Source organism: Chaetura pelagica, unplaced genomic scaffold (assembly GCF_000747805.2).
Source record: "Chaetura pelagica isolate M959 unplaced genomic scaffold, ChaPel_1.0 scaffold116, whole genome shotgun sequence".
NCBI lineage: Eukaryota > Metazoa > Chordata > Aves > Apodiformes > Apodidae > Chaetura > Chaetura pelagica.
In genome coordinates, this window is record NW_009953655.1 from 335,479 (window position 1) to 358,298 (window position 22,820).

Here is a 22,820-nt window from a genome sequence, read left to right on the forward strand (position 1 = left end):
GGGGGGTGCGCGGTGCTGCTGCTGAGGAGGGTTTGAGGGGAGGTGCTCGAGGTGCCGCTGAGATGCGAAGGCACCAGCGTTGGGGTGTGTGTGTGTGTAGCTTTGAGGGGGCGGTGGGTCCTGGGGATGTTCCCGTGCCGCCTGGAGTCCGGTGCCCAGAGGCCTCGGGGGGGGGGTCACCCCGGCCAGGCCGCCACCTCTGCCCGGTGTGGGGCTGAGGGGGCTGAGGATGTGTCTGTCAGCGCCTCTGCGTCCAGGTCTGTCCCTCCCTCCCTCCCGGGGAAGAAGGCGAGAAGCCGGGCTGGGGAGGTGTGCGGGTGGTGGAGTCGGGGCTGTCTTGGGCCTCTCCTGGGCAGCAGAGGAATGTCGTTGGGGCTGTTTGGAGGGGTCCTTCTGAAATAACAGTTCGAGGCTTCTGCTTGTCTGCGGGTTGTGAGAGCCTCTTTTGTCTTCTGTTGGGAAGAGATGCGAAGGCAGAACAGAAATTACCTCTGCTGTTGCAGCCAAAACCTTCTTGTTTTCCTCAGCACTGCTCAGATTTTATTCGGTTTTATTTGGTTTTTATTTTGTGTGCTGCCTGTTTTCTTTCTGTTTTGGTAAATGAGATAAAAATATAGGGCCGAGAGGAGATACCTGTTTTATAGCTCTCTTTAGTTATGGAAATGAATGGGAAATGTTCATAAAATTAGTGGAGGTAAACGGCTTTCCTGTGATGAATGGCTGGTTTTGTCTCATTCTGAGAAAAAGGGTAACTAAAGATGTCTGTTTCTTACTTTTCTAAAGAGAACTTGAGATAAATGCTCTTTATGTATCTAAAACAGATTCAGGTTTTTAAATGCAGCTGAAGATTGCACTCCACAGATGCAGTTTAGAAGTGGTGTGCGGATTTCCTGCAGACTCTTATTACTCCATCTGTTTTGCTGCTGCGTGGTTACTATCTGCCTTCTGGATCACGCAGCAGGAAACCTTAAGCTGTCTCCCAAGCCCGCTGGTAGCCACAGAAGAGGCAGCAAACTCAGGGAATTTCATTGAAAGGTCAAAATGCAGCTGGAGAGTTAAGTGTGTGCGTGAGCACTTTGGTGCGATGGCCAGTTCCTCAGGGCTCATCCTGCCTCTGGTTTCCTGGAACTTCTTGGGATTTGACAACCTCCCTTCTGTAGAGTTTGACTAAATCATCCTCATAACTGACAGGCAGTTAAGGGCAGGATGTAGGTAGGCAACGTGCAATAGCAGAAACTTCCTTTCACTGACGAAAATGGGCCAGAAATGCTTAATGTGTTTTCCTTTATATACATCAGTTTGGGTGATGGATGTAGAATGTGCCAAGATTGCTGCAGACTTGAGATGTTTGGAGGGCAGGTTATTTTCTTTAGATAAGAGAGCTTGGAAAACTTAAGTTTATGTCCAGGTTTTTGATAAAAGCCAAATGACTGAACGAGACCCAGCCAATACTTCAGACTTGCCAGACTTCAAATCACAAGTGAGCCTGCACCAAACTTTACTGAAACACGACAGATTGAGGCATCAGCAGCAGGCTCATCCAGTGCTGCAAAACCACACAATGGAAATTCAGACATAGGACTTCTGGGTCACGGAGGAGTCCCCCCTTTTGCACGCAACTCTTGCTTATAAGAGCATACAATATTAAGGAGTTTCTTAAAACTTGTGTAGGCTGTTATTTTCATTTATAATTATGGGAAGGCTATTCCTTTGCTGCTCAGGATTCTTTTGTGGATAGTCTGCATTTATTTATGAATGCATTGTCTTTTTGTTGGAATTGTTTACTTTCAGCTTTTTTACATGTTTGGTGTATCTAAAGACTAAACTCTCATCTAAACTCTCAGCCTGTTTTGTGAAGCTAGACAAGCCAAGCTCTCAGTTTCCCTGTTAGGTCCTGAAGACTCGAATTCAGAAGTGAAGCACTACAACAGGTTCCAGTAGTGTTCTTTGCTATTTTGCAATTTTCTTTCAAGCCTTTACTTTATGACTGGCTTTTAGCATCTCCTCTTTTGCTTCTGTAGGCTCAAGTGTGATTTTTATCATGATCTCTTGGAGTGTTAGATGATACTGTGGTAAAAATGCTGCTGTACTATTAACATTGTTCCATAATTACCAGTTGTTCATTGCTATTCTGCTGCATAATTCAGATGTAATATGAGACATCTTGGCTGTGTAAGTCTACTGGCATGTTTCCTTAGTCCAGTAAAGATCAATGCTATGCCCAGCCTTTTCCGACTGTTTCTTTTAGGGAAGATTTATTCCGCAAACTTCCCATGTAAGGGGAAAGTTATAATTTGTTTTGGCTTCCTTGCAGGGGCTCAGAAATATCTTCCATTTGTGCTGGATGGACTTGCCTAGCTGGTAGTGGGTGATGTACTGTTTCGTGCTCTCTTCTTCCCCTCTGACTTTTCCTCAAAGTACTGGACCAGAGCAGCATTTCCTCATGTTGTGGTGTCTATGGGCCTGGGGAGGAGGATGTGCTGCGGAAAGGAGAGTGTGAGGTATGCCCAGGAGAGGGTTCTGAGTAGCAAATGCCTGCTGTTACACTGAAAATAATTCTTCCTTCATGTTGGTTGGCTTCGGCAGGAACTGAGAGAAGTGGCTGACCTCAACTTCGGAACACCCCGAGCAGATTGGCTGCTGTTTCTTACACAAGTAACATGAAACGGAAAACTAGGATTTGCTGCCCTGCTCCCCCACTTTCACTCCCCCTCAAAAAAGAAAAATAGGAGAAGGGGCTCAAAAACTTCCTCTGCAAGAAATGAACTTATCTTTTTAATACCGCTCTATTCTCAGCAGCAATGCTTTAGCTCACCTGTTTCTTTCTGCTTGACTAGAACGCTGACTTTCTGTGGCTTATTTGGGAGTTAGAAAAGTTCCAATTTCAGATACCATTTTCCTCTCTCTCAAAGCATCAGCTGCCTTCTTAAAGCACTGAACTACGTAAGCACATCTTGTTGATGCTTTTTGTGTTTATGGATTTTTGCTGTTCCTCGTTTTAGAGCACCTGAAAGAGGTTTTACAGAAAAGCTCAGGAAAACTTGGAAAGTTTGACTAGAGAAGAGGGTGCTGAAGCAGAAGTGAAATCAAGAGGGTGATCCTGTTGCCTATAATATTAATTTAGCAGGCACTGTTAGTATCCAAAAAGCTTCCTGTGAAGGCTGCTGAAAGGATGTTATACTCTTGAGTATCTCTAAGCTGATAATAGGACTGTATTTAATAATTAACCAATTTCTATGTACTCAATCTGGATGACCCAAGGTTGCAAGTTGTAGCCTAGCTATGAGTGTCCTTCCTAAAGGAAAAGACTGGGCAAACACAATAAATTAGGGTTATTAAATGATTCCATGAGTTAGTTGATGGTTGATGTTGCATAGAGGATGTAGGGATGCACCATTAACTAAACAGAAGAAAATTTATGTAGAAGATCATAAAGCAAGAAGAGAAAAATGATGGTGCCTCTAAGACACTTCTGCTTCTTGCTGGTATTCATGGCTCCAGGCAAAGTAATTTTCACCTGCAATCCCTTGAGTGCCTTTGGGAGTGTCATAGAATCACAGAGTGGTTTGGGTTGGAAGGGATTTAAAGTTCATTAGTTCCAACCCCTGTGTGTGGGCAGGGTCACCTCCCACTAGACCAGAGCTCCACCCAGCCTGGACTTGAACACTTCAGGAATGGGGCTTCCACAGCCTCCCAGGGCCACCTGTTCCAGTATCTCACCAATCTCACACCAAAGAATTTCTTCATAATGTCTAACCTAAATCTTCCCTCTTCCAGTTTAAAACTATTACCCCTTGTCCTGTCACTACACACCCTGGTGAAAAGCCCCTCCCCAGCTTTCCTGTAGCCCCTTCAAGCACTGGAAGGTTCTCTAAGGTCTCCCTGAAGTGTTCTCCAGGCTGAACAGTCCCAACTCTCTCAGCCTGTCTTTGTAGCAGAGGTGCTCCAGCTGTTAATCATCTTTGTGGCCCTTCTCTGGACCGTCTGTCAACTGCTCTGAAATTTTCATTTACTCCTTGTTTCACTTTTTACCATTTTTGTCCATACCTCTAGGATTCAGCATTACATTCTCATTTTCCGAGAAGACAGATCTTGACCAGATGAATTGCAGATTGTACAGACATTAGTTTTTACTTTTTATTGTCTGATTAAAGTACCTTACAAATAAAAATTTATTTTGTAAGATGCATTATACACTAATGTAATCAATGTCCTGTTGTAGGTGTTTATAAGCATATTGTAGGCTAAACTTTCTGCCATCAAGGGTGTATTATTTCTGTTGACTTTATTAAATTAAGCAAAACACTCTGCTGGACTCTGGACTCTGCTGTTCATCAGAAAAGGCACATCTGTCAAATGCTTTTTTCATTGAAGAATAATAGGTGCTAAGGAGATAATATTCAAATAATATTTATCACATATCTAAATAGGATGGAGTACCAGCTTTACTGTGGGGTTTATATAGTTGCAACAGAGCAAATAATTGATAGAAGTATCTAATTTTTAACTTCAGTTTTTTTTCTCTGGCTAGAAGCTGTCAATCTAATCTGCAACACCTAGGCGGCTGGCTTGTCTTGTGACTATTTCTCATAGGAATTGGTAGGATGATGATCAGACGATTATTTGAATATAAATATCCAACAGTTAAGTCATTGCTACAGACTACAACACAAGAGTCTCTCGTGCCTCAGTGTTTCCCTGATAAGTCTGCCTCAGATCTCTAGTATCTCTGGAATTTGCCCTTGTGCTTGTGGTTTAAAGTGTTTTTTGTCGTGTACTGTTGAACAAAAGTCTTAAAGAAGGTATTTCAATGTTTTATTATAGAAAGAGATTTCCCCATCAGAAACAGTTCCGTTGGGATAACTTATCTGTTTCTTTTCTATCCCTACTTTTTCATGAGTATTTTTCACTGTAGGCAAATGGGCTCATTCAGATAAAAGACTTTTGACTTCCCTTGTGTAAGTTTTAAGTCTATTTTCAACATCTAGGCAGCTTTCAGTTAGCTTTCCTGGTCTGTTAAACCTGTGTTTAAAATTTGGATTAAAAATTCAGCTTCACTGTGTTGCAGTTTCTGTAGTGCCTCTTGCTAGAGGATGATAGTAAATTGTTCTAGGGTGGTTGAACAGGTTTTGATGATGTGAGAGGAGACTGGGAGAGTTTTATACTGATTTCTGGATCAGTTTTTAAAATTACTTTCCTCAAAATTTTTTGTTTTACATCTCAGCCCTTGGGTTTGATCTCTATGGGTTTCAGTACTGCAGAAGCAAATAAAATTAATCTTAATTATACATTTTGCCAAGCTATTTTTCATGTTTTTACATAAATTAATAACATTTTATTCAAATATTGTATCAGTCTTGGAAGTCTTAGTTAAAATAACCTCATCTACCTGGTCAATAACAAAGATAGATCAAAATGTGCAATCTTTTTATGGGCACTGCTCTCACAAGTAGTCACAGTCATAAGTGTTGTAGTTTAATTTTTGTCATCCGTTTTCCCCAAACGTGTCCCAAAAAACAACCTGTGATTGTTTTTTTCTGAAATGTGCTCTTCCAACTCCTTGCATAAGGTTTTGCAGTGTGTCTGTGTTTTTTTTGTTGTTTTAAAGAAGTCTCAGCATGTGAAGTCCATGCAGAATTGATCATTAATAATGTGCACATAATCTCAGTGAAGAGTATCTCACAAAAGTTTATACTATATGAAAACATTTTCTCTGCCTTTTTACTTCATCTTTTTTTTTAAAAAAAAACATAAATCTTGCTCCAAACCAAGTAGCTTTTGTGTTATTTACTGTTTTTGAAAGTATGATTCTGAAGTCATTTGTGTATCTTTGATTTAGAGAAAAGGCAGGAAATGAGCAGGTGTTTTTGGGTACTTTTGCATTAGTTTTACCTTCTGTTTCATTGCCTGCTTGAGTTCTATTGCTCTTGATCAGCAATCCTTTATGTAAGTATGACTTTCAGTTTTTGGTTGCTGTGGGTTTTACACTACAAGCTTCTTGATCTTGTTACATGAACTTCAAAGGCTGCATTGTGCAGTAAGACCTTGGGATGGAGTGCCTTGCAGATGACTCATAAAGTTGGCTGTTTCTACTGCTTCTGGTGGTACTGCAAGGGGGAAAGTTAAATTGTATTTTCAGATCCTAGAAGCTTCTGGCATAGTCAGAAAATCATGTTGTGCTGTACACTTGTAGAATAGAAGATACTTCTTGTCCTACTGCGCTTTCAGCAGTGTCTGTGCCTGGGGTGGCTTCCTCACAGGCTCGAGTAGGAGCCTATGGAGTTGCAGGTTTCAGATAATGCCCCATGTGCAGGTACTAACATAGATCCGGGGATAAGCTTCTGCATGGACACTTACCCACTGACAGTAACTGTCCATGCTGGTGCTTCCTCTGTGGCTCTGGTCTCTGCCTGCACAGTTACTTCTGAACAGCAACAGCCCAAAATGCTGGGCTCGGCCACAGAGTCTGTTAACTGGACCCTTGGGCTGTGGGGAGGTGGGAATGTGCTTGAATTGGTAGGGTGAAGGAGGTAAGTGGAAATATCCCCTGCGTGGGCTTATGATTCTGGGGGCTTAGTGAGAGGGTGGTGAGTGATGTAGATGTATGTCTTGTTCTGCACTCATGTGCAGGCTGGTCTGGTTCTGTCTCCATGCTTGGTAACACTGAGAGTCCTTGTCTGTGTTTTTGGGTAAATCCAGGTGCTGTACATAACCAAATGCAATTTTTCAGAGTGTGACAGTGGACATGTACAGCTTGACACATGCTGCTTTTTAATTTTTAGTATTCCCACATACAAAGACATACTGAAGACTTAAATTAATTGCTTTTGAAAGGTTCCAATTGTGGAAATTTTGTCTACTTAAGAATAACAATGAGACAAATATAAATTATGTTGAAAAGAATAACACCACAAAAAGCTTTGGAGTGTATTCCTACTGATGGACAAATTAGCTTTTGAAGCAGCTTTACACAGATCACTTAAGTACAGTAGATGAAAAGCAAATGTAAGTCCCTCGAGGCCTCACTATTTACACCACAATGAGTAGCTATGGAAATGTCAATGCAAAATGTGATTGTAATACAGCGTTGCTACTGAGACATCTTTTGTATGCTAATCGAAACGTTTTGGAAGCCATAAAGGCAAGTAACTGTAGCAGTTCCCCTTTCTGAAAGGGTGTAATGGCTCAGGAAGACTGGGAAAGATGTGCTCTCAGGTCCTTGTTATTGCTTACCTTGCTCTTTTGAGCACTCTTATGCCAGTCCAGCCAGTGGAAGGTGCTTATCAGTTTAGATGACAGTGCAGGATCAAACCTTGAGTGGTTTTTACAAAATGCTGTGTTGGACAGGTGTATTTTGGCTGGATTTATCCTGTCTGTCTATCCTGTCTATCTATATATATTGACTTGATCAAGAAAGGAAATATCTGAACAAAACAGAGCTGACAGAAGTAAACCTGAAGTAAACTGTTGCAAAGGAAATGAAAACCAACATTATTGAAAGAGTCCAGCACAAAGCCACAAAGATGATTAAGGGAGTGGAACATCTCCTTGATGAGAAAAGGCTGAGGGAGCTGGGTTTCTTTAGCTTGGAGAAGAGGAGACTGAGGGGTCACCTCATCAATGTTTACAAATATGTAAGGGGTGAGTGTCAGGAGGATGGAGCCAGGCTTTTTTCGGTGAAGATCAGTGAAAGGACAAGGGGCAATGGATGCACACTGGAGCATAGGAGGTTCCATGTGAATATCAGGAAGAACTAACTGCTTTACTGTGAGAGTGACAGAGCCCTGGAACAGGCTGCCCAGAGAGGTTGTGGAGTCTCCTTTGCTGGAGACATTCAATACCCGCCTGGACAAGCTCCTGTGTGATGTGCTCTAGGTGATCCTGCTCTGGCAGGGGGATTGGACTAGATGATCTTTCCAGGTCCCTTCCAACCCCTAGGATTCTGTGATTCTGTGATTATTTCAGTTATATACATAAATTAAACAAAACCATTAAGCATATTGAGTACTAAGAGTTGGACTCAGAAAGGTTGCTCTGAGGTGTTTCAATTCTGTGTTTCTGTGTTCCTCTTTTCCCATCCAGGATGGGTGGAGCAACTTTTTGGGGATGACTGGAATTTATTTTGCTCAGAGGCAAGGAGAACTTTATGATAGCACTTGTTTATTGTAGCCGTGCATTCCTTGTTAATTCCCTCCTGTCTTCATCACTTTCTACTTCTTCAGTTCCTTGTCCATCTTTGGGATCCATTGCAGCCTTCCCTTGTCTTTGTTTTGAGAGCCTTCAGGAAAAGCACATCTGTTGTGGCATCTCTGCATAGAATTCTGCACTGTGATACTCTCACCCTTGGAAATTATTTGAAGTGTGCTGTTTGCAGAGCACTCTTTTTTGATCTGTAGAGCAGAGGAGATTGGCTGTGTCGTTCCACACTGCAGGATCCTAAGAGTATTTTAGTGCCATTAGGCAATAAAAAGTTTTATATACATTGAGCAGTCTTTCACAAGCAAGTGTTTCTGTCAAACTAGAACAGAACCTGGGTCCTAGAATAGGAAAGACTAATTTGCAATGAAATAAAAACCTGCTTTGAACAAAGCAAAGGCAGTAAGGCTTTAACCTTACCCTTGTAATTCAAGCTATAAAACTTTATGGATTTGATTCAAACTGCTGGAAAATATGTGCTTAATCTGGAGTGTGTCCCTCATAAATGTTAACTAGTGCCATGGCCAGACTTCATGATGTCACTTGGCTCAAGGTTGCAATGATATCCTGGTAGCAGGACCCTCTGACTGGTTCTTTTGTGCAGAATCTGTTCAGATCTAGGTTCCTATAGATCAAATTACCTCTTTATTTTTTCCCTGAGAGAGAATTATTACATGCATTGTTCTGTAGTGAAAATGGCTAAAGTTTGCTTCCTGCTTTTTAGTCAGTGTTTTTTTTCTTTAAAAAAAAAGTTCCGTTTTCTGCATCTCCCCAGTTGTGCGTGCAGAGATCTGTGGAATGGCGAGATGTAGTTCCCGTTTTGTTGCACATTGTAGCTCATGCAGACGCAGCGTTCAGGGTTCATGTTCATGCAGGAAGCCATCTGTGTCAGATAGCTATTCCCTTCCCTTTGGCCAAACAGTGCTGAGTACCCCTTGTTTGTGCTGGCCTGAGCCTGTCTCCTCCAAGGTGATTTGGCAGTTGATTCTCTCTGTAGAACATGGAGCAATCCCGGAATTTCCACATGGCCTGCATGCCCTGCTCGTGCCCTCCACCCCAGCTCTGCAGTGTCCTATAATTAACATTCATTTCCTGGGCTGCACGTGACCTTGCTAGCAGGATTCATGAGCTGGGGCTGTGTCCTGTGAGTGTTGGCAACATGATCTCTGTGGGTATCAGTCATCTCCAAGATCTGTTGGTTTGAAGGACGTAGGATCCTAGGTAATGATGTGGGGTGCTTAATTGTCTTGTCTGCATAGAGCAATTCAACTTGGTGAGCAAAGTGGATTTGGAACATGGCTGACTGGGGTGGTGGTGGTGTCAACACCCGTTAAAGGTACTGGGTGCCAGGTAATGATGTGGAGTGTTTAATTGCTAGACTGATTTGCTGCAAATCATAGCTGAGAGCAAACGTGGCTGACTGGAGTGATGGTGTCAACACCCAGTTTGCTCTGCAGTGCTGTTTTTATTCAGTAGTGTAAATACAGCCAGTAAAGACAAAGTATTGCTTTGAGAAAATTGTGAGCTTGTCAGTCTTGATATGTTCCTTGTGACCTTGTATGCTGTCAGGCTGTGGAAGACTGGGGCTGGCTTTGATTTCCAGCTGAACTGCTAGCATTCTGGGGGGACCTTAGGGTATCACAGCCCTTGAGTTTTGGTTTGTCCTGTTCCAAGACAAGCATAACGATACTGACCTTGGTTTGTGTCTTAAACAATGTGCTGCTTTGTGATGAAGGCCTACAGATGGGTGTGACAGCTCAGAGATTCTGTGCAATTCAGAAGTACAGCTATATGTGGGAAATCTGATGTTTCAGTAGTATCATAATCAAGTTCTCTTAGCAAAAAACATTAGTTGTTTTTTTCCTTTCCCTGTTCTGTGGGTTATGACCAATTTAAAGTGACACTAAAAAGCATCACTTCACTGTGGTCTGCTCTTCAAAGGACTTAAGATACTGGTGTTGATCTTTATTTCTGTGTCCCACCCTGTCTCAGTGGTTTGCAGCTTTTGACCGTCTATATAAAATTTGATACTGAGAAGTGGTGTGTGACTGGAAAGAGAGACAGTCATTGTGTCATCTCCTGAATTAGGTATCCTTGCAATTTCAGTGGGCTGGATATGAGATCTGGAGGGGACACTTGTCTCATTAACACCTTCCTCCTAATGTTTAAGAACATCAGTTGTTTGTTCCAACAAACAGTGTTTTGAACTGGTGATACAGGTTAGTTCAAATGGGTCATAATGCCATAGACAATAAAAGCAGGTAGAGCAGAAAAGAGCATGTAGAAAATCTTCCCTAGAGAAAAGCCTTCCCTTTGCCCTGCTTTTTTAAAAAACAATCCTTGTGACAGCTCTTGGCAAGAGAACAGAAGAGCATGAACATCTTTGCAGTGGAGAGCAGAAGGGGGTTAAGCATTGAGATCAAAGGGAACGAGTAGGCTGAAATCCTCCATTGTGGAGGATCAGGCTGCACCCTTCCATGGTTGGCTGAACAAAGGGAGTGCTGCTTTGGGAGGCTGGTAAGGCAGGAAAAACCTTACCTGTATCCCTTCTCCTTCCAGGGCAAAACTAGCAGGCTTGTATGGGTGGGCTTTGCATGGTGTTTCCTTGTTTGCTCACATCTTCGTTTAATGGCAGCAGCCTGTGAGAAGTTGATGAGCTAGCCTGCATTTTTCTTTCCAAACTGTGAGAGCTTACAAACAGTGAGCTCTGAGGTTACTTCTAGGTTAGCTAATGATCAGTGACTTGCTCATCAGTGAGGAAGCACTTGCTCCTGCTGAGTTCACAATGGTTGTGGGAGGAGAGCTGCTGCTGGCACAGCAACTGCCCTTGTGCTGGCAGCCTCCTTGACTTGTTATCTGCCAGACAAAGTTTCCTGCACATTGTCTTTGCTGATGAAGTTGCTGACTATGTTGTTGGGGCTTCTGAAGAGGTCAGCAGTAGATTCAGACTGATGATGAGACAGATCTGCTTAACCTCAGAGTTGATTTGAGATTTGGACATCAGTTTTGAGGATAGGATCAAGGCAATGTTGTACTTGGACACTTTGATTCAGGGATCCTGAACACCCTTCAGCATACTGTATAGATTTTTTCCTGTCTGGGGTCTAATAATTCTCAAATAAAATTGTGTTTTGCAGTAGCTGATATAATTGCAATTTTTAGACGTTAGGCTTAAGAAGAATGCAAAGACATTTTGCCTATACCTGGCAACAATTACCTATTTTTAGAATCATGTCCCAGTAGTGCAGCTGAAATGAGTATGTTCCTGATCCCAAGGAGGTCAGGTATGATTCACTATTCCTGACATGACAACCAAGAGTCACAGTCTTTTCTGGGAGACAGAGTAGGTTAACTGTCATTGGATGTCCTATGAACTTTTTTCCATTCAGAAATTACACTAATTTTATCCTCTTTTTTTGCAGCAATGCTGAGTGACAATAACTCTGTGAAGCTGAAAAGTGATTGTTCACCCCCTGTGCAATGGTGTGAGGTGGCTGCACATAAAGATGAGAAGACCAAGCTGGTTTTTAAAAGGTACTCGCAAGTAAGTGTCATTATCATGGCAATACAGAGGTTACTTGCTCTCAAAGGATGTAAAAATCAAGGGATGAGATTGCTACAGGATGTGAATGGAGTGTTAGACACACAGCTTTCCCTGGGGCACCAGAGCACTTGGAGGAGCCTAGGCTGTCTTTTAATAGTACCTGTTTTTCCAAGGCAATGTGAGATCCCTGTACTTCACTCACAGGTATTTCTAATCTTTTTTATATACAGATAAGTAACAATGCCAAGGCTTTTGTACAGTCTGATAATTGAAGAAATTGAAGGACGATGGATGTTCAGTAGGTATTTTGGGAGGTGTTGCCTCAGTTCATTAGTTGAAGATTTCTGGAATGCTGCATCTCTAAATCTTTACTCCATTGTTTTAGTTTAACGTCAAATTGGAATTAGTGAGCGTGTGCTAGTGTTTTCAACCCGAAAAGCTCACTACTCTGATGCCTCTTTGCCACATGAATTTTTAGGTCTTAAAGCTTAAAAAACCCAGAGCCAAACTGTTACACTAGTATTTTGAGCACCTTAATGCTGCAGCCCCATCTGGATCTAGAGACATTTGATAAATCTCTGGAGGAAGAACAGCTTCATTCATGTATTGTGAATCCTCTATTTCTTCCACTCAGCCAATTTCCAGGGGGTGCAGCCTAACATGATAATGAAGACCCCCTATCAGTGTAAAATTTAATTTAGTTAAATCAGATGCAAGATGCAAGAACAGTGCTTTTCAGGTGGCCACCTTGTTTGCAGCACATACTGCAAATTAAGTACCAGGCTTGCATCTGTTGTCCCATATGGTACAAACAAAAAAAATAATCTCTAAAAGCTGTATTAACTTAATCTGAAAGAGATTCAAGAAGCACTGAACACTTTTAGTAGGTTGTATATTGTTTTAAGATATCTAAGCAAACATCCAGTCCTTAGGAAACAATAGGAAGTAAAAATCAATACTAAAGCTCAAACTACATGCTTGAGCAACATCACAACTCTAAACAAATAATGACGTGATTTTTGCAAGTCAGTTTAGACACGAAATGAGCCAAGCAAATATTTTGAGGTAAACAGTGAAATTCCTTAGGTATGAGAAATTAGTAGACAAAAAGTACAGATAGCCGGTATTGCTCAATTTTAAAGTTTGGATGTTTTTAGGATGTAAATAATTAAATTAGGCTTCTCAAGATAAACCTGAGCATCTAAATTCTTCATCCTAGCTTGCCAGTGAGTTAAAAGTTTTCCATGTGTGTGGTGGCCATAGGTACAAAATCTTGCAATTGGAAGTTCCATCCTTTTTTAACTTGCATTAAAATGGGTATTTCAAAATAGAGTTGCCCTTTGAAGTAGAAAAATTAAAGTAATTTTTGGTTTCTGCATGTGAGGAAAGCTGTTTGACCCATCAGCATTGCATTTAAAGTATGTGTGTGTATATATATGATGCAGGCATAAAACTGCATAAATCAAACTGTCAATATGCAATGTTTTCCTTATCAAAGCATCTGTATATGTTCATACTTTCCTACAGATAACTCTTAAGACTTACGAAAGACTTGCAGCAAAAAAAAAAGCAATAGTTTTTCTTGATTTTAATAAAATGCAAATATTCACCTGCAGTTCAACTGTCTTCAACTTGTTTAAGAATAATCACTTAACAGTTGATTGATTGCTGGAAAAAAGGTAATTGTTGTTCCTCTCTCTTACCCCTACACCTTCCTGTTTGTTTTTAGACTTCTTGCACTGTTTGTGGTTGGAGGCTGCTTCCTTTATATCCTCAAATTACATTTTGGCCCTGAAGAATGTGACAGAACAAAAATGCCCTATGTGGACCTCGATCGTGTAAGGGTTGGTATTTTTTGGCATTTTTTTACTTGGCTTAAAAATAAATTCATTAATTGATAATACAATAGTTAAAAGGGTCTATAACAAAGGACTAGAATGCTGAAATTATCATAGAATCACAGACTGGTTTGGAAGGAACCTTCAAGATCATCTTGTTCCAACCCCCCCACATGAGTAGGGATACCCCCCCTCTAGATCAGGTTGCTCAGAGCCCCATCTAATCCTATGAGGGAAAATATATTTTGCTTAATTTCATGCCATTGAACTTCTGGTCTTTGTTCTTCTGGAGTGGCAACAGAAGTGCATAGGGAAAGCATTTTTTTAGGGGTAAAATGAGATAACTGTGGCTGCTAAGAATAACATTTGAACTGGACATGTCATCAGATATTGTGTCAATGCAGATGACACTGGTGATCAGAAAATTGATGCAAATGAAAAGTAACATTTAAAATCAGCATCACTGCATATGCATTCTCCCTCAGCTTCTTCAGTGCATGTTTTTCCCTTTCTAAGCCTCCCTGCCTTCTCTTCTAATCTCATTTGGCTTATTTCCTTTCTCAGTGCTTCCAAACAACCACCACCCTGGGCAAACCTAAAGACTGCATGGACTGTGCTCAGTGCTGACTTGTGATTAATTTTGTCTTAGATGCAGGATGTGGAAATATCATTGTTCTTTGCCTAGTTAGGTAGTAGCTGATTGCAAACTGTTTGGGGCAGTTGTTAAGTGATTTACATTAATTGTTTCTGATAGGATGCACAACTTTCAGCCTTAAAAATGAGGTTCTTCCAAACATTACTTACTCTTGCCTGCAAAGTACAGCATGAAGTTTCTCAGTCGAGCTTTGCCCTGAAAGAAGTGTGTTGTTTATGCCTAGATTTGCAGAGGTCTTTGTAACAGCAACAGAGGCAGTCTGTAGAACAATCTTGTTTTAAAAAAAATAGAAAATAAAAGCCACACAACTTACCTCCTTGTGCACCCAGATAGACACTTCCCTTTCCTGAAGAGTACAGAATGGGAAATGAGTTAGTTCTAGATTTCAATCTGGTACAAACATTCTCTAGCAGATAATTGTACCTTTTGAATGTTTTATAATGTCTTTTATTTCCATGTTTAAGCTTTCTTTATAAACCCCTGTGTTTGTTAATCTGCCAGTAGCATCTGGTGGGTTGCACTGAGAGGGCTGTGGGTGTTCCCGAACCTGCCTTTCCTGACTGAAATCCTGTATATTTTGTTTTAGAGAGCAAAACACTATGCCAGTGCTGCCCTGCGGGAGCAGTGCCGGCCTTCTTACGTGAAGAAAGAAATGGGCAAGTTATTTGCAGAGAAATACAGCAAGGACATGTCTCCATTTGTAAAAAAAAATATAAATGAAGATGACGCTCTATTTAAATATGAACCTCCTTTTGGATTTCACAAGTTCTTTGATAAGCTGAAAGATCTCCTTGAACTCTTACCTGAACATGATTTACCAGAAGATTTGAAGTCGAAACACTGTAAGCGTTGTGTTGTTGTCGGCAGTGGTGGAATTCTTCATGGATCAGAGCTGGGTCACTTATTGAATCAGTTTGATATTGTTATAAGGTACGTATTTCTAATGTAAGGCTTCCAGCTACTTTTACTTGACTTTATGAGCCAATTTTGTTTTTTAAGGAGAAAGTATCTCCCAACATTTATGCAACTTGCAACGCTACTTGTGAAAGTGCTTTTGGAAAATTTACTTGTGACTTGATGGGATTTCTAGTTTTAGGAACAATTTAAATTGTCACGTTCACAAGACAGGAATTCAGTGCACTTAAATGACGTGTGGATTTCAGATACAAGGAAAACGTGGGCAGAAATGAGATGGAAAGCAGTGAAATCATAGACAAGTAGACAATCCTGGTTTTACCCATTTATATTTAAGCTTTCAGAGGTAGGTTCTAGGACTCACCTCAGCCTTTTTCCCCTTGGTTAAGTTGGAATGCGTGTTTGAAGGAGTTTTTTTTTTCATACCAGCTAGTTCAAATACAATAAAATTTAATTGGTGTTTCAATGTGCCATTTGTTTACACACTTTATAGCATGCTTGTCTTTCCTTATCTTTACAAGATCAGTGCATACTTTCTATGTTTACCCATGTTATCAATGTCTGAATTAGATGAATACATAACCTGTATTTGTGCCATCTGAACATTAATGTTTGAACTCTGCTTCTTCGTATTTTGAATTGCTTAAAGTCACAAATAAATTTAATACAAATATTTTCCCAAGTTGCTTCATAAACTAAGCCTTGTTCCACCTAAAAAAGGAAGACGTAATATAGTGAGAGAATATCTCTTATACAAAGGTAAACCAACCTGTTAGTACACGGAGGGGCAGAGAACTTGTGTTTAACTGTTCTCTGAAATTAGGGCTGGCAATGTGGAGGTGATGATATAGAAAAGTTTGTGGGACTTAGGCTGTTTTGCAGAACTGATGGAGCTGAATGGTGCTGTTCTTGATTACCTTTCTGTGTGTAATATTCGTGTGTGTATATATATATATATATATAAAGATAATACAGGCAACTTCCTGTGTGTTTTCTTTGCCTTCCTCTTGTAAGCCTCTCTGAGTTGGCACAAGGCAATGAATATGAAGTTCTGCAATGTTGTTTTAAGTTACTTTTCTAATCAAGCTTTTCTTTTTGAAGTTTTGCACTTGTGCCAGTTAATCCAGAAATAGAATTGGCTGCCTCTCAAAGATAAGGGATGGATGAGCGTGTGAGGCAAGGAACATGGAGATACTGAGAAAACACTGTCCTCTGCTCACATAGAAAAATGTGGGCCAAATACAAGTTCTTTGCTTAGTGTCTGATGATTTTATGAGATTGGAAGCCATGCTTACTAATACAGTTTTTCTCCATTGTGGGTTGTTTTTTTCCTTGTTAGGTTAAATGATGCACCAGTTCAAGGTTACACAGATCACGTTGGTAACAAAACTACTATAAGGATGACTTACCCAGAAGGAGCCCCCCTTTCTGAGCATGAGTATCCTCCTGCTAGCTTGTTTGTGGCTGTTTTGTTTAAAAGCGTTGATTTCAACTGGCTCCAAGCAATGGTGAAAAACGAAACCTTGGTATGTAATGTGGCACTGTTAGGTACCTGTGATTTTGCTATTTTTCTGTTTAGTGCGTAAGTAACTGATTTATCTGATCCTTCCTGGTTTATTATTCTGAGGCTCTTTTAATAACTGTGTTGTTTTTTGTTGTTTTTTTTTTGCCTATGTCTCCTGGTTACAGTTAGTAGCACAATTTACATTGAAGCCCCATGCTGACAGTAACACTTTTTTTCCTGCAGATGTTGGTGGTTTGCACTAAGCTACACAACATAATGAGTGTTTATGAAAGTGGAATTCATTTCACATTAGCTTTAAGGTCTGCAGATCCTGAAATAGAATCATAGAATCATTTTGGTTGGAAAAGATATTTATGATTGTCAAGTCCAGCTGTTAACCCAGCACTAAACCACGTCCCTCAGCACCACATCTACATGTCTTTTAAGTGCCTTCAGGGTTGGGGACTCCATCACTTCTCTGGGCCACCTGTTCAGTGCCTAACAACCCTTTCAGTGGAGAAATTGTTCCTAATAGCCAATCTAAACCTTCCCTGGCAAAACTTGAATCCATTTCCTGTTTTTCTATTGCTTGTAATAAAATTTGATATAGAAATGAGATCTCTGGATGCCAGTCTGTTTTTTTTAACAGCTGAAAGCTGTGCTGCTGCTGTAGGTACACACACAGTTAATGTGTAATTGAAGCATTGCAGTTGTTAGTTCACATTTGCCTGTGGATCCAAAATGAAGAGGCTGTTTATCTCTCACTGAATGTTTAAAGTGCAGAGATTCCTAAGGAACTGATAGAAGAATTCCATGTTTCCCAGCCCTCTTAAGTGGTTTTCACCTCTTTCGATATGCAGGCAGATAATTTGTGCAAGTTGAAAACCAGTAGCTAAATTTCTCTGACCACAGATTGGAAGCAAGTTCTCTAAATTATTAAGAGATTTAGAAGAAAGCCTGTTAAGATTGTTGACGGTTTGGTGCATGCTAGGTTAGGTACTCTGAATTCCCCTCTTAATTCTGTGATACTTAAAACACAAGAGCATATGGAGGGTCTGTTTAATATTGGCCATGACTGTCTATTGCTTTGTTTTGAATAATCTGAGTATGTTTTGTAGAGAGAAGATTTTTCCGAGTGGATGAATTTGCACAAATTTAAGAACCCTGCTCCCTGATTTAATTTATTTTTTTTTTTTACCAGGGACTAGACAATGTTGGTCTATAACCTTTCCTGCAGCAGTGTAGTAATTTTGATAACCAGCAGCTTCCTGACTTGAGTTGAATCCCTAACTTGTTTTACAAGCTATCTGTTTATATTTTAAAATTTAGTTTTGAAGAATGACTAGTACAAGGCTTTCTGTACTAAAATTTGGAGGGATTGAAAGAGTTGATTGCTTTTTGGCATCTGCAACGTCCTCTGGTAGCTGAGTTACAAAATTGAAGTATGTCCTTTATGAGAAGAGTACCTTTGTTTGTTTTGCATGACTTAGGAGCAGACCTGCTCATTCCTACCTTCTTCCTTGCTCTGATGTTTTTGCTGGTGCAGAGAACCAGTTTTGGGAACTGATCTGGGAATGGGCATACGGGAGAGAGTACACTGAAGGACTCAGAGCATGGGTGGGAGGATGGAACCATAGCAACCTAGATTGGACCAGTTCAAGCTTCTGTAGAGTTGTACCTTAAAGCCTATTTAAAAAAAATAATACAGGTCTATGTTGCAGCTATATCAGTTTTATTATTTGCTCAGTGTTACCCATTATATGGAAAGACAATGAACCTTGTCTAGTATTGTTTTTTCCATTAGCTTGCATTTAATTGACTGCAAGAGGCATGAGAGCAGAATCTAGCTCTGAGTCTTGTGTAAATCCTCTTCTGAAGTGTTACATTTGTCACTAGGTGGATACTGTCAAACAACAGCTGTTCACTTGAAAGCCTGAGCAAAATTGTTTTAAAACCAGTGCTTGCATCAGAATGCCTGCTTAATGTTTGTGGTTCCCTTTCCCATCTCTTAAATACAGCTGCTTGCTCAGTTGTGCTGGGGAAGGTCCAAAGAACCTTGTGGATTCTGGTGCATACATTGACTGCTTAAACACAAAATGCAATCAAATATTTAGAATAAACATCTTTCTCCCTGCTGTCCTCTAGGCAATTCCAAATACTTAGAATACTTCCTCTTTTAGGTCAGTCACTTGAGCTGTTCTCTGGTATTCCTGAACCTGCCTTAGCTGTAAAGCGTTTCCTGAATTTCTCAGAATCCCTGATGAATTCTGTAACTTGTGTACCGTCTGCCATACACTTTAGGGTCTCAGTTTCCCTTTGCTCAAGTGTTTTGTTGGTTTTTTTTCTTAGCCTATGTGGGTGCGACTCTTCTTTTGGAAGGAGGTTGCTGAGAAAATTCCTTTTACATCAAAGCAGTTTCGGATTCTGAATCCAGTCATCATCAAAGAGACAGCTTTGGACATTTTACAGTTCCCTGAACCCCGATCAAAATTCTGGGGTTGGGATAAGGTAAGAAGTTTCCTTTTAGGAGGAGACTATAACATACAAAGTAAAAAAAGAAACTGAAAAAAGTTTTGGATTTTTCCTTCAGTATGGTTTCTCTGTGATGTTTCGGAGCTGGTCTCAAGTAATAGGGAAAATAATAGGCCAGGACTCTTGCATTTTCTTGTGTAAAATCAAATTTCAGCTCACCTGTTTAGATGAGGTATTATACCTGTGCATGCTGACATGAAATAGCCTGTTTTACAAAGCATTTGCATGCAGTGAAACACAAATTCATTCTTGTAGAGTATGTTCACTCACACATCATTGTGACTGGTGTTAAGTATTCAAAGTTCAGCAAGCTCCTTTTTTTTTTCCCCCCTTTTTAGAATGTGCCTACAATTGGGGTCACAGCAGTTGTTCTGGCCACACATCTATGTGATGAAGTGAGCTTGGCAGGATTTGGATATGATCTTGATCAGCCCAGCGCACCTTTGCACTATTACAACAACCTCTGCATGGCTGCCATGAACGGACAAACGATGCACAATGTGACGAGCGAAAGGAAATTCCTGCAAAAACTGATCAAAGAAAAAATTGTCAAAGACCTCACTGGTGGGATACATTGTGAATTCTGTGGCAAAGACAGCTAGTGATTCCAGTGTGGCGTGGTTTGGATTTGTGAAATTTCCAGAGGTTCAGCTGGAACAACATTTTTCACTGTCTGAAGTAGTCCTTTAAAGTGCGTATAAAATGGACGTAGAATCTCTGCTGCCTTTTTTTAATGTCAAGTTCAATTTGTTGGACTTTGAGTTGGATGTCAGATTTTACTTTGCACATTTTTGTGGGTAACTATGTAAATGCAACGTGGAGTTGAATGAGGTCCATTGAAAATATTTAATGTTTTAAGTTGTCTGAAGAAAAGTGGAGATTTTGTTTCTGGGTGTATGTGGTACACACAACACCAGCCTGAGTTGTCTAACAGCATACAAGAGTTATTTTCCACTGAACTACTGTCTCTGTTGATCCAGTTCTTGGTGTGTGACTCCTTTTCATGCATGCCATGAAAAGAAAGGCTTATGCTTCTCAGGTCTTTCACTTCTTGTAACTCGAGTGTTGTGTTTCCCCCTCAAATGTTGATGTTCTTTTGGTTTTGTTCTTATATCCTTGGGGGGTGGAGGAGGAATGCGTGAGCAGAGGTGAAGGAAAAGGAACTGTTGTGGCAACAGCTGAACAGTAAGTACTTTGGTGTTCATGATTGATAGTAAAATAATTGATGCATTAATGTATTGGATTAGAATCCCGCTTTATCCTGAGGCAAGTTTGGACCCAGGGCACGTTATAGGAGAATTTAGCTAATAGGAGACTTTCACCTGCATCAGATCTTTTGTCATTTCTATTCCTTAAGACCCAGATGAATGTTTCTAACTAGTTGCAGCAGAGTTCAGATGCTCCAATTAAAGGAGTGGCATTTATACAAAATCTGCCCTCTTTCAATTTTTTTGAGTGACTTGAGAATTGCTGGTTCTATAAAACACTGGTTTGCATAGGTCTTTCATTTAGCAATAATAGAATCTATGCCTGGTTAAAACGTCCACTTTATGATCCTTAAGTAGTCAACTACAGATACTGTTAACCTTAATAGTTTACAATTATGATAACCCTTATGAACTCTAGTGTTGACTGTTTAATTGAAGGAAGAGGCAGAGTTGTTAGTTTTACTATATCAGCTTTGAAGTCAGCAATTAGTTGAGTGTGTGTAAGTTAAGAAGAAAATCACTGAGAAAAGGAGTATGATCTAGTAGCAAGCTAGGTAACTGCTGAAAGCAGCATACTTTGAAAAAATAGCTATAGATACATGTTCTTGTGACTGGAAATCAGTGCATTGCAAAGAAACTGGACTGTGCAGATCTGCAAGCAGGTTTTTGTGTTAATTTTCATTCTGTCAGTAGCAGGCCAGCAGGTATGACTGTGTTTGCACTGAGTGGGGTTTTACTCCATCCATAGGATGTGCAAAAAGCTTTTTTTGGGAATGAAAGTTTGATAGCAAATCGATCAAAGATTGGCCTAGGAACATTGTTCATGAACTCTCCATGTGTTGAACATTCCCACTTTTTTTTTTTGTTATGGGCTAAGATATGAATGTACTTGTAGTTTTACACTTTCAAAATACTAATGCGGGAAAGCAAGATTAGGGTGGTTGGGTGTGTTTTGTTTTGTTTAGGGGTTTATGTTGTTCCTGTTTTTTTGTCTGTTTTGTTGTTTGTTTTTTTCTCCCCATGGAGAGAAGTTCTAATGAATGATAATGTTAGAATGCAGGAACAGCAGACAGATTCTGGCCATTATACTAAAAGGCAATAAAATGACATCAGATCACAAAGCATAACTCTGAAGGAAGTTGTGGACTTCATCTTTTGTAAGTCACATGCACCTACATGTCCTTGAAAGCCAATTTCTGGATGATCAATTTGAAAATCAGATTCTTGTCTGTGGCACTGCTTGTGTTTATAGCAATAATACTAACGTAACTTCTACTCCTCCATGAAACACGTTAATTTTTGTACTAGCAATAAATTTCTAGTCTTTTTCTTGTAAGTATAATAATTATATTGTTTAATTTAAAAATATTTGTGAAGAGTTTTATACAGATAGTATTTTAGTTAATATATTAAAATGTGTTAATTATTTTCTCCTGGTATTTAAACTGGAAGCAAACTACCTTAATTTCATTTGGTATTAGTGAAATTTTGGAAAATATCAGAACGTGTGTTGGGAGGACATCCTGAATACACCAAAAGTACATGTTTCAGAGCACTTGGTCCTTCACCAGTTTGCTTTACTCAATAACTTAATCAGTTGATTAACGTTAAGTGCCAATAGCTTTTTGGAGATGCTGTATGTATTGTTAAATTATCAAATTATGTTGATATAGGATTAGTTTTGTTTTCCCAGCAGTTTTATGGCTTGTGATAAAACCTTGTTCTCCATGGTAGTGTGTACTGCTTTGAATAAGCCTGCACAGACTCAACCATCCGTGAAATGGCAGCAAAGTTCAGGTTGCAAAAAGCAATAAACTGATGAAACCACTTTCTACCTATGTATTTGTCTCACAGTTTGCAGTTTGTTCTCCTTTATTAAAGATTTTGCATGTCTTACTACTCCAGTTGAAAATCTTGATGCAATCTCTGGCACTCAAGAAGAGTTTAGTGGCTGATAACTCTTTCTCCTTTAATTTATGCCTTTTTTTAAAATACCTGTCAGTGGTGTTATATCTCTCTGGTGCTTGAAAGAGAGAATCCATCACAAGAGATGGATGAGAATATTTCAGCCTGAGTTGTAGCACTGCCTTACACCCAAGGGTGTGTCTCCTTCAGTGATGGAGAAAAGCTGCAGGTTCTGGGCTGTGCTTCAGTCTTGTTGGGGGTGAGGTAAGGACAAAGAGCTGTGTGTGTGTGTCTCCATCTTGCTGTGTCCCAGATGTTACACTTTGCCAAAGAATCTGCATCATCATTTGTGGATATGCCTTAATGGTGTGTGTTGAAAAACCCAACAAAGGCTTTGGGAGCTGTGATGAAGCCATTGTGTTCCACTCTTCTCTGCGAAGGAGCTGTCACAATTATCTGTGTGTCTGACCTGTTCTGATGCTGATTCCTGTGCAGGGAACATAGCTTCCACTTTGTCCTCCCT

At 40.2% G+C, this 22,820-nt stretch overlaps 1 protein-coding gene across 1 annotated transcript; it reads left to right on the forward strand.

The window, feature by feature from the left end:
• The first annotated feature begins 11,614 nt into the window (after positions 1-11,614).
• ST3GAL5 (ST3 beta-galactoside alpha-2,3-sialyltransferase 5) lies at positions 11,615-19,848 on the forward strand. Its single transcript, XM_010000226.1, has 6 exons — positions 11,615-11,740; positions 13,470-13,584; positions 14,820-15,163; positions 16,488-16,674; positions 19,002-19,160; positions 19,523-19,848. The coding sequence occupies exons 1-6, from the start codon at positions 11,703-11,705 to the stop codon at positions 19,784-19,786; spliced, it is 1,107 nt and encodes a 368-aa protein (XP_009998528.1). The 5' UTR covers positions 11,615-11,702; the 3' UTR covers positions 19,787-19,848.
• Positions 19,849-22,820: the final 2,972 nt, after the last annotated feature.

What these genes read in the sequence shown, in the direction of transcription:
- ST3GAL5 (XM_010000226.1), top strand. Translation starts at nt 11,703, where the DNA reads ATGAGAAGACCAAGCTGGTTTTTAAAAGGTACTCGCAA. An exon ending in TTTTTAAAAGGTACTCGCAA is followed by an intron (nt 11,741 to 13,469) that starts GTAAGTGTCATT and finishes GTTTGTTTTTAG; the next exon opens with ACTTCTTGCACTGTTTGTGG. An exon ending in TGGTGAAAAACGAAACCTTG is followed by an intron (nt 16,675 to 19,001) that starts GTATGTAATGTG and finishes TTTTTTTCTTAG; the next exon opens with CCTATGTGGGTGCGACTCTT.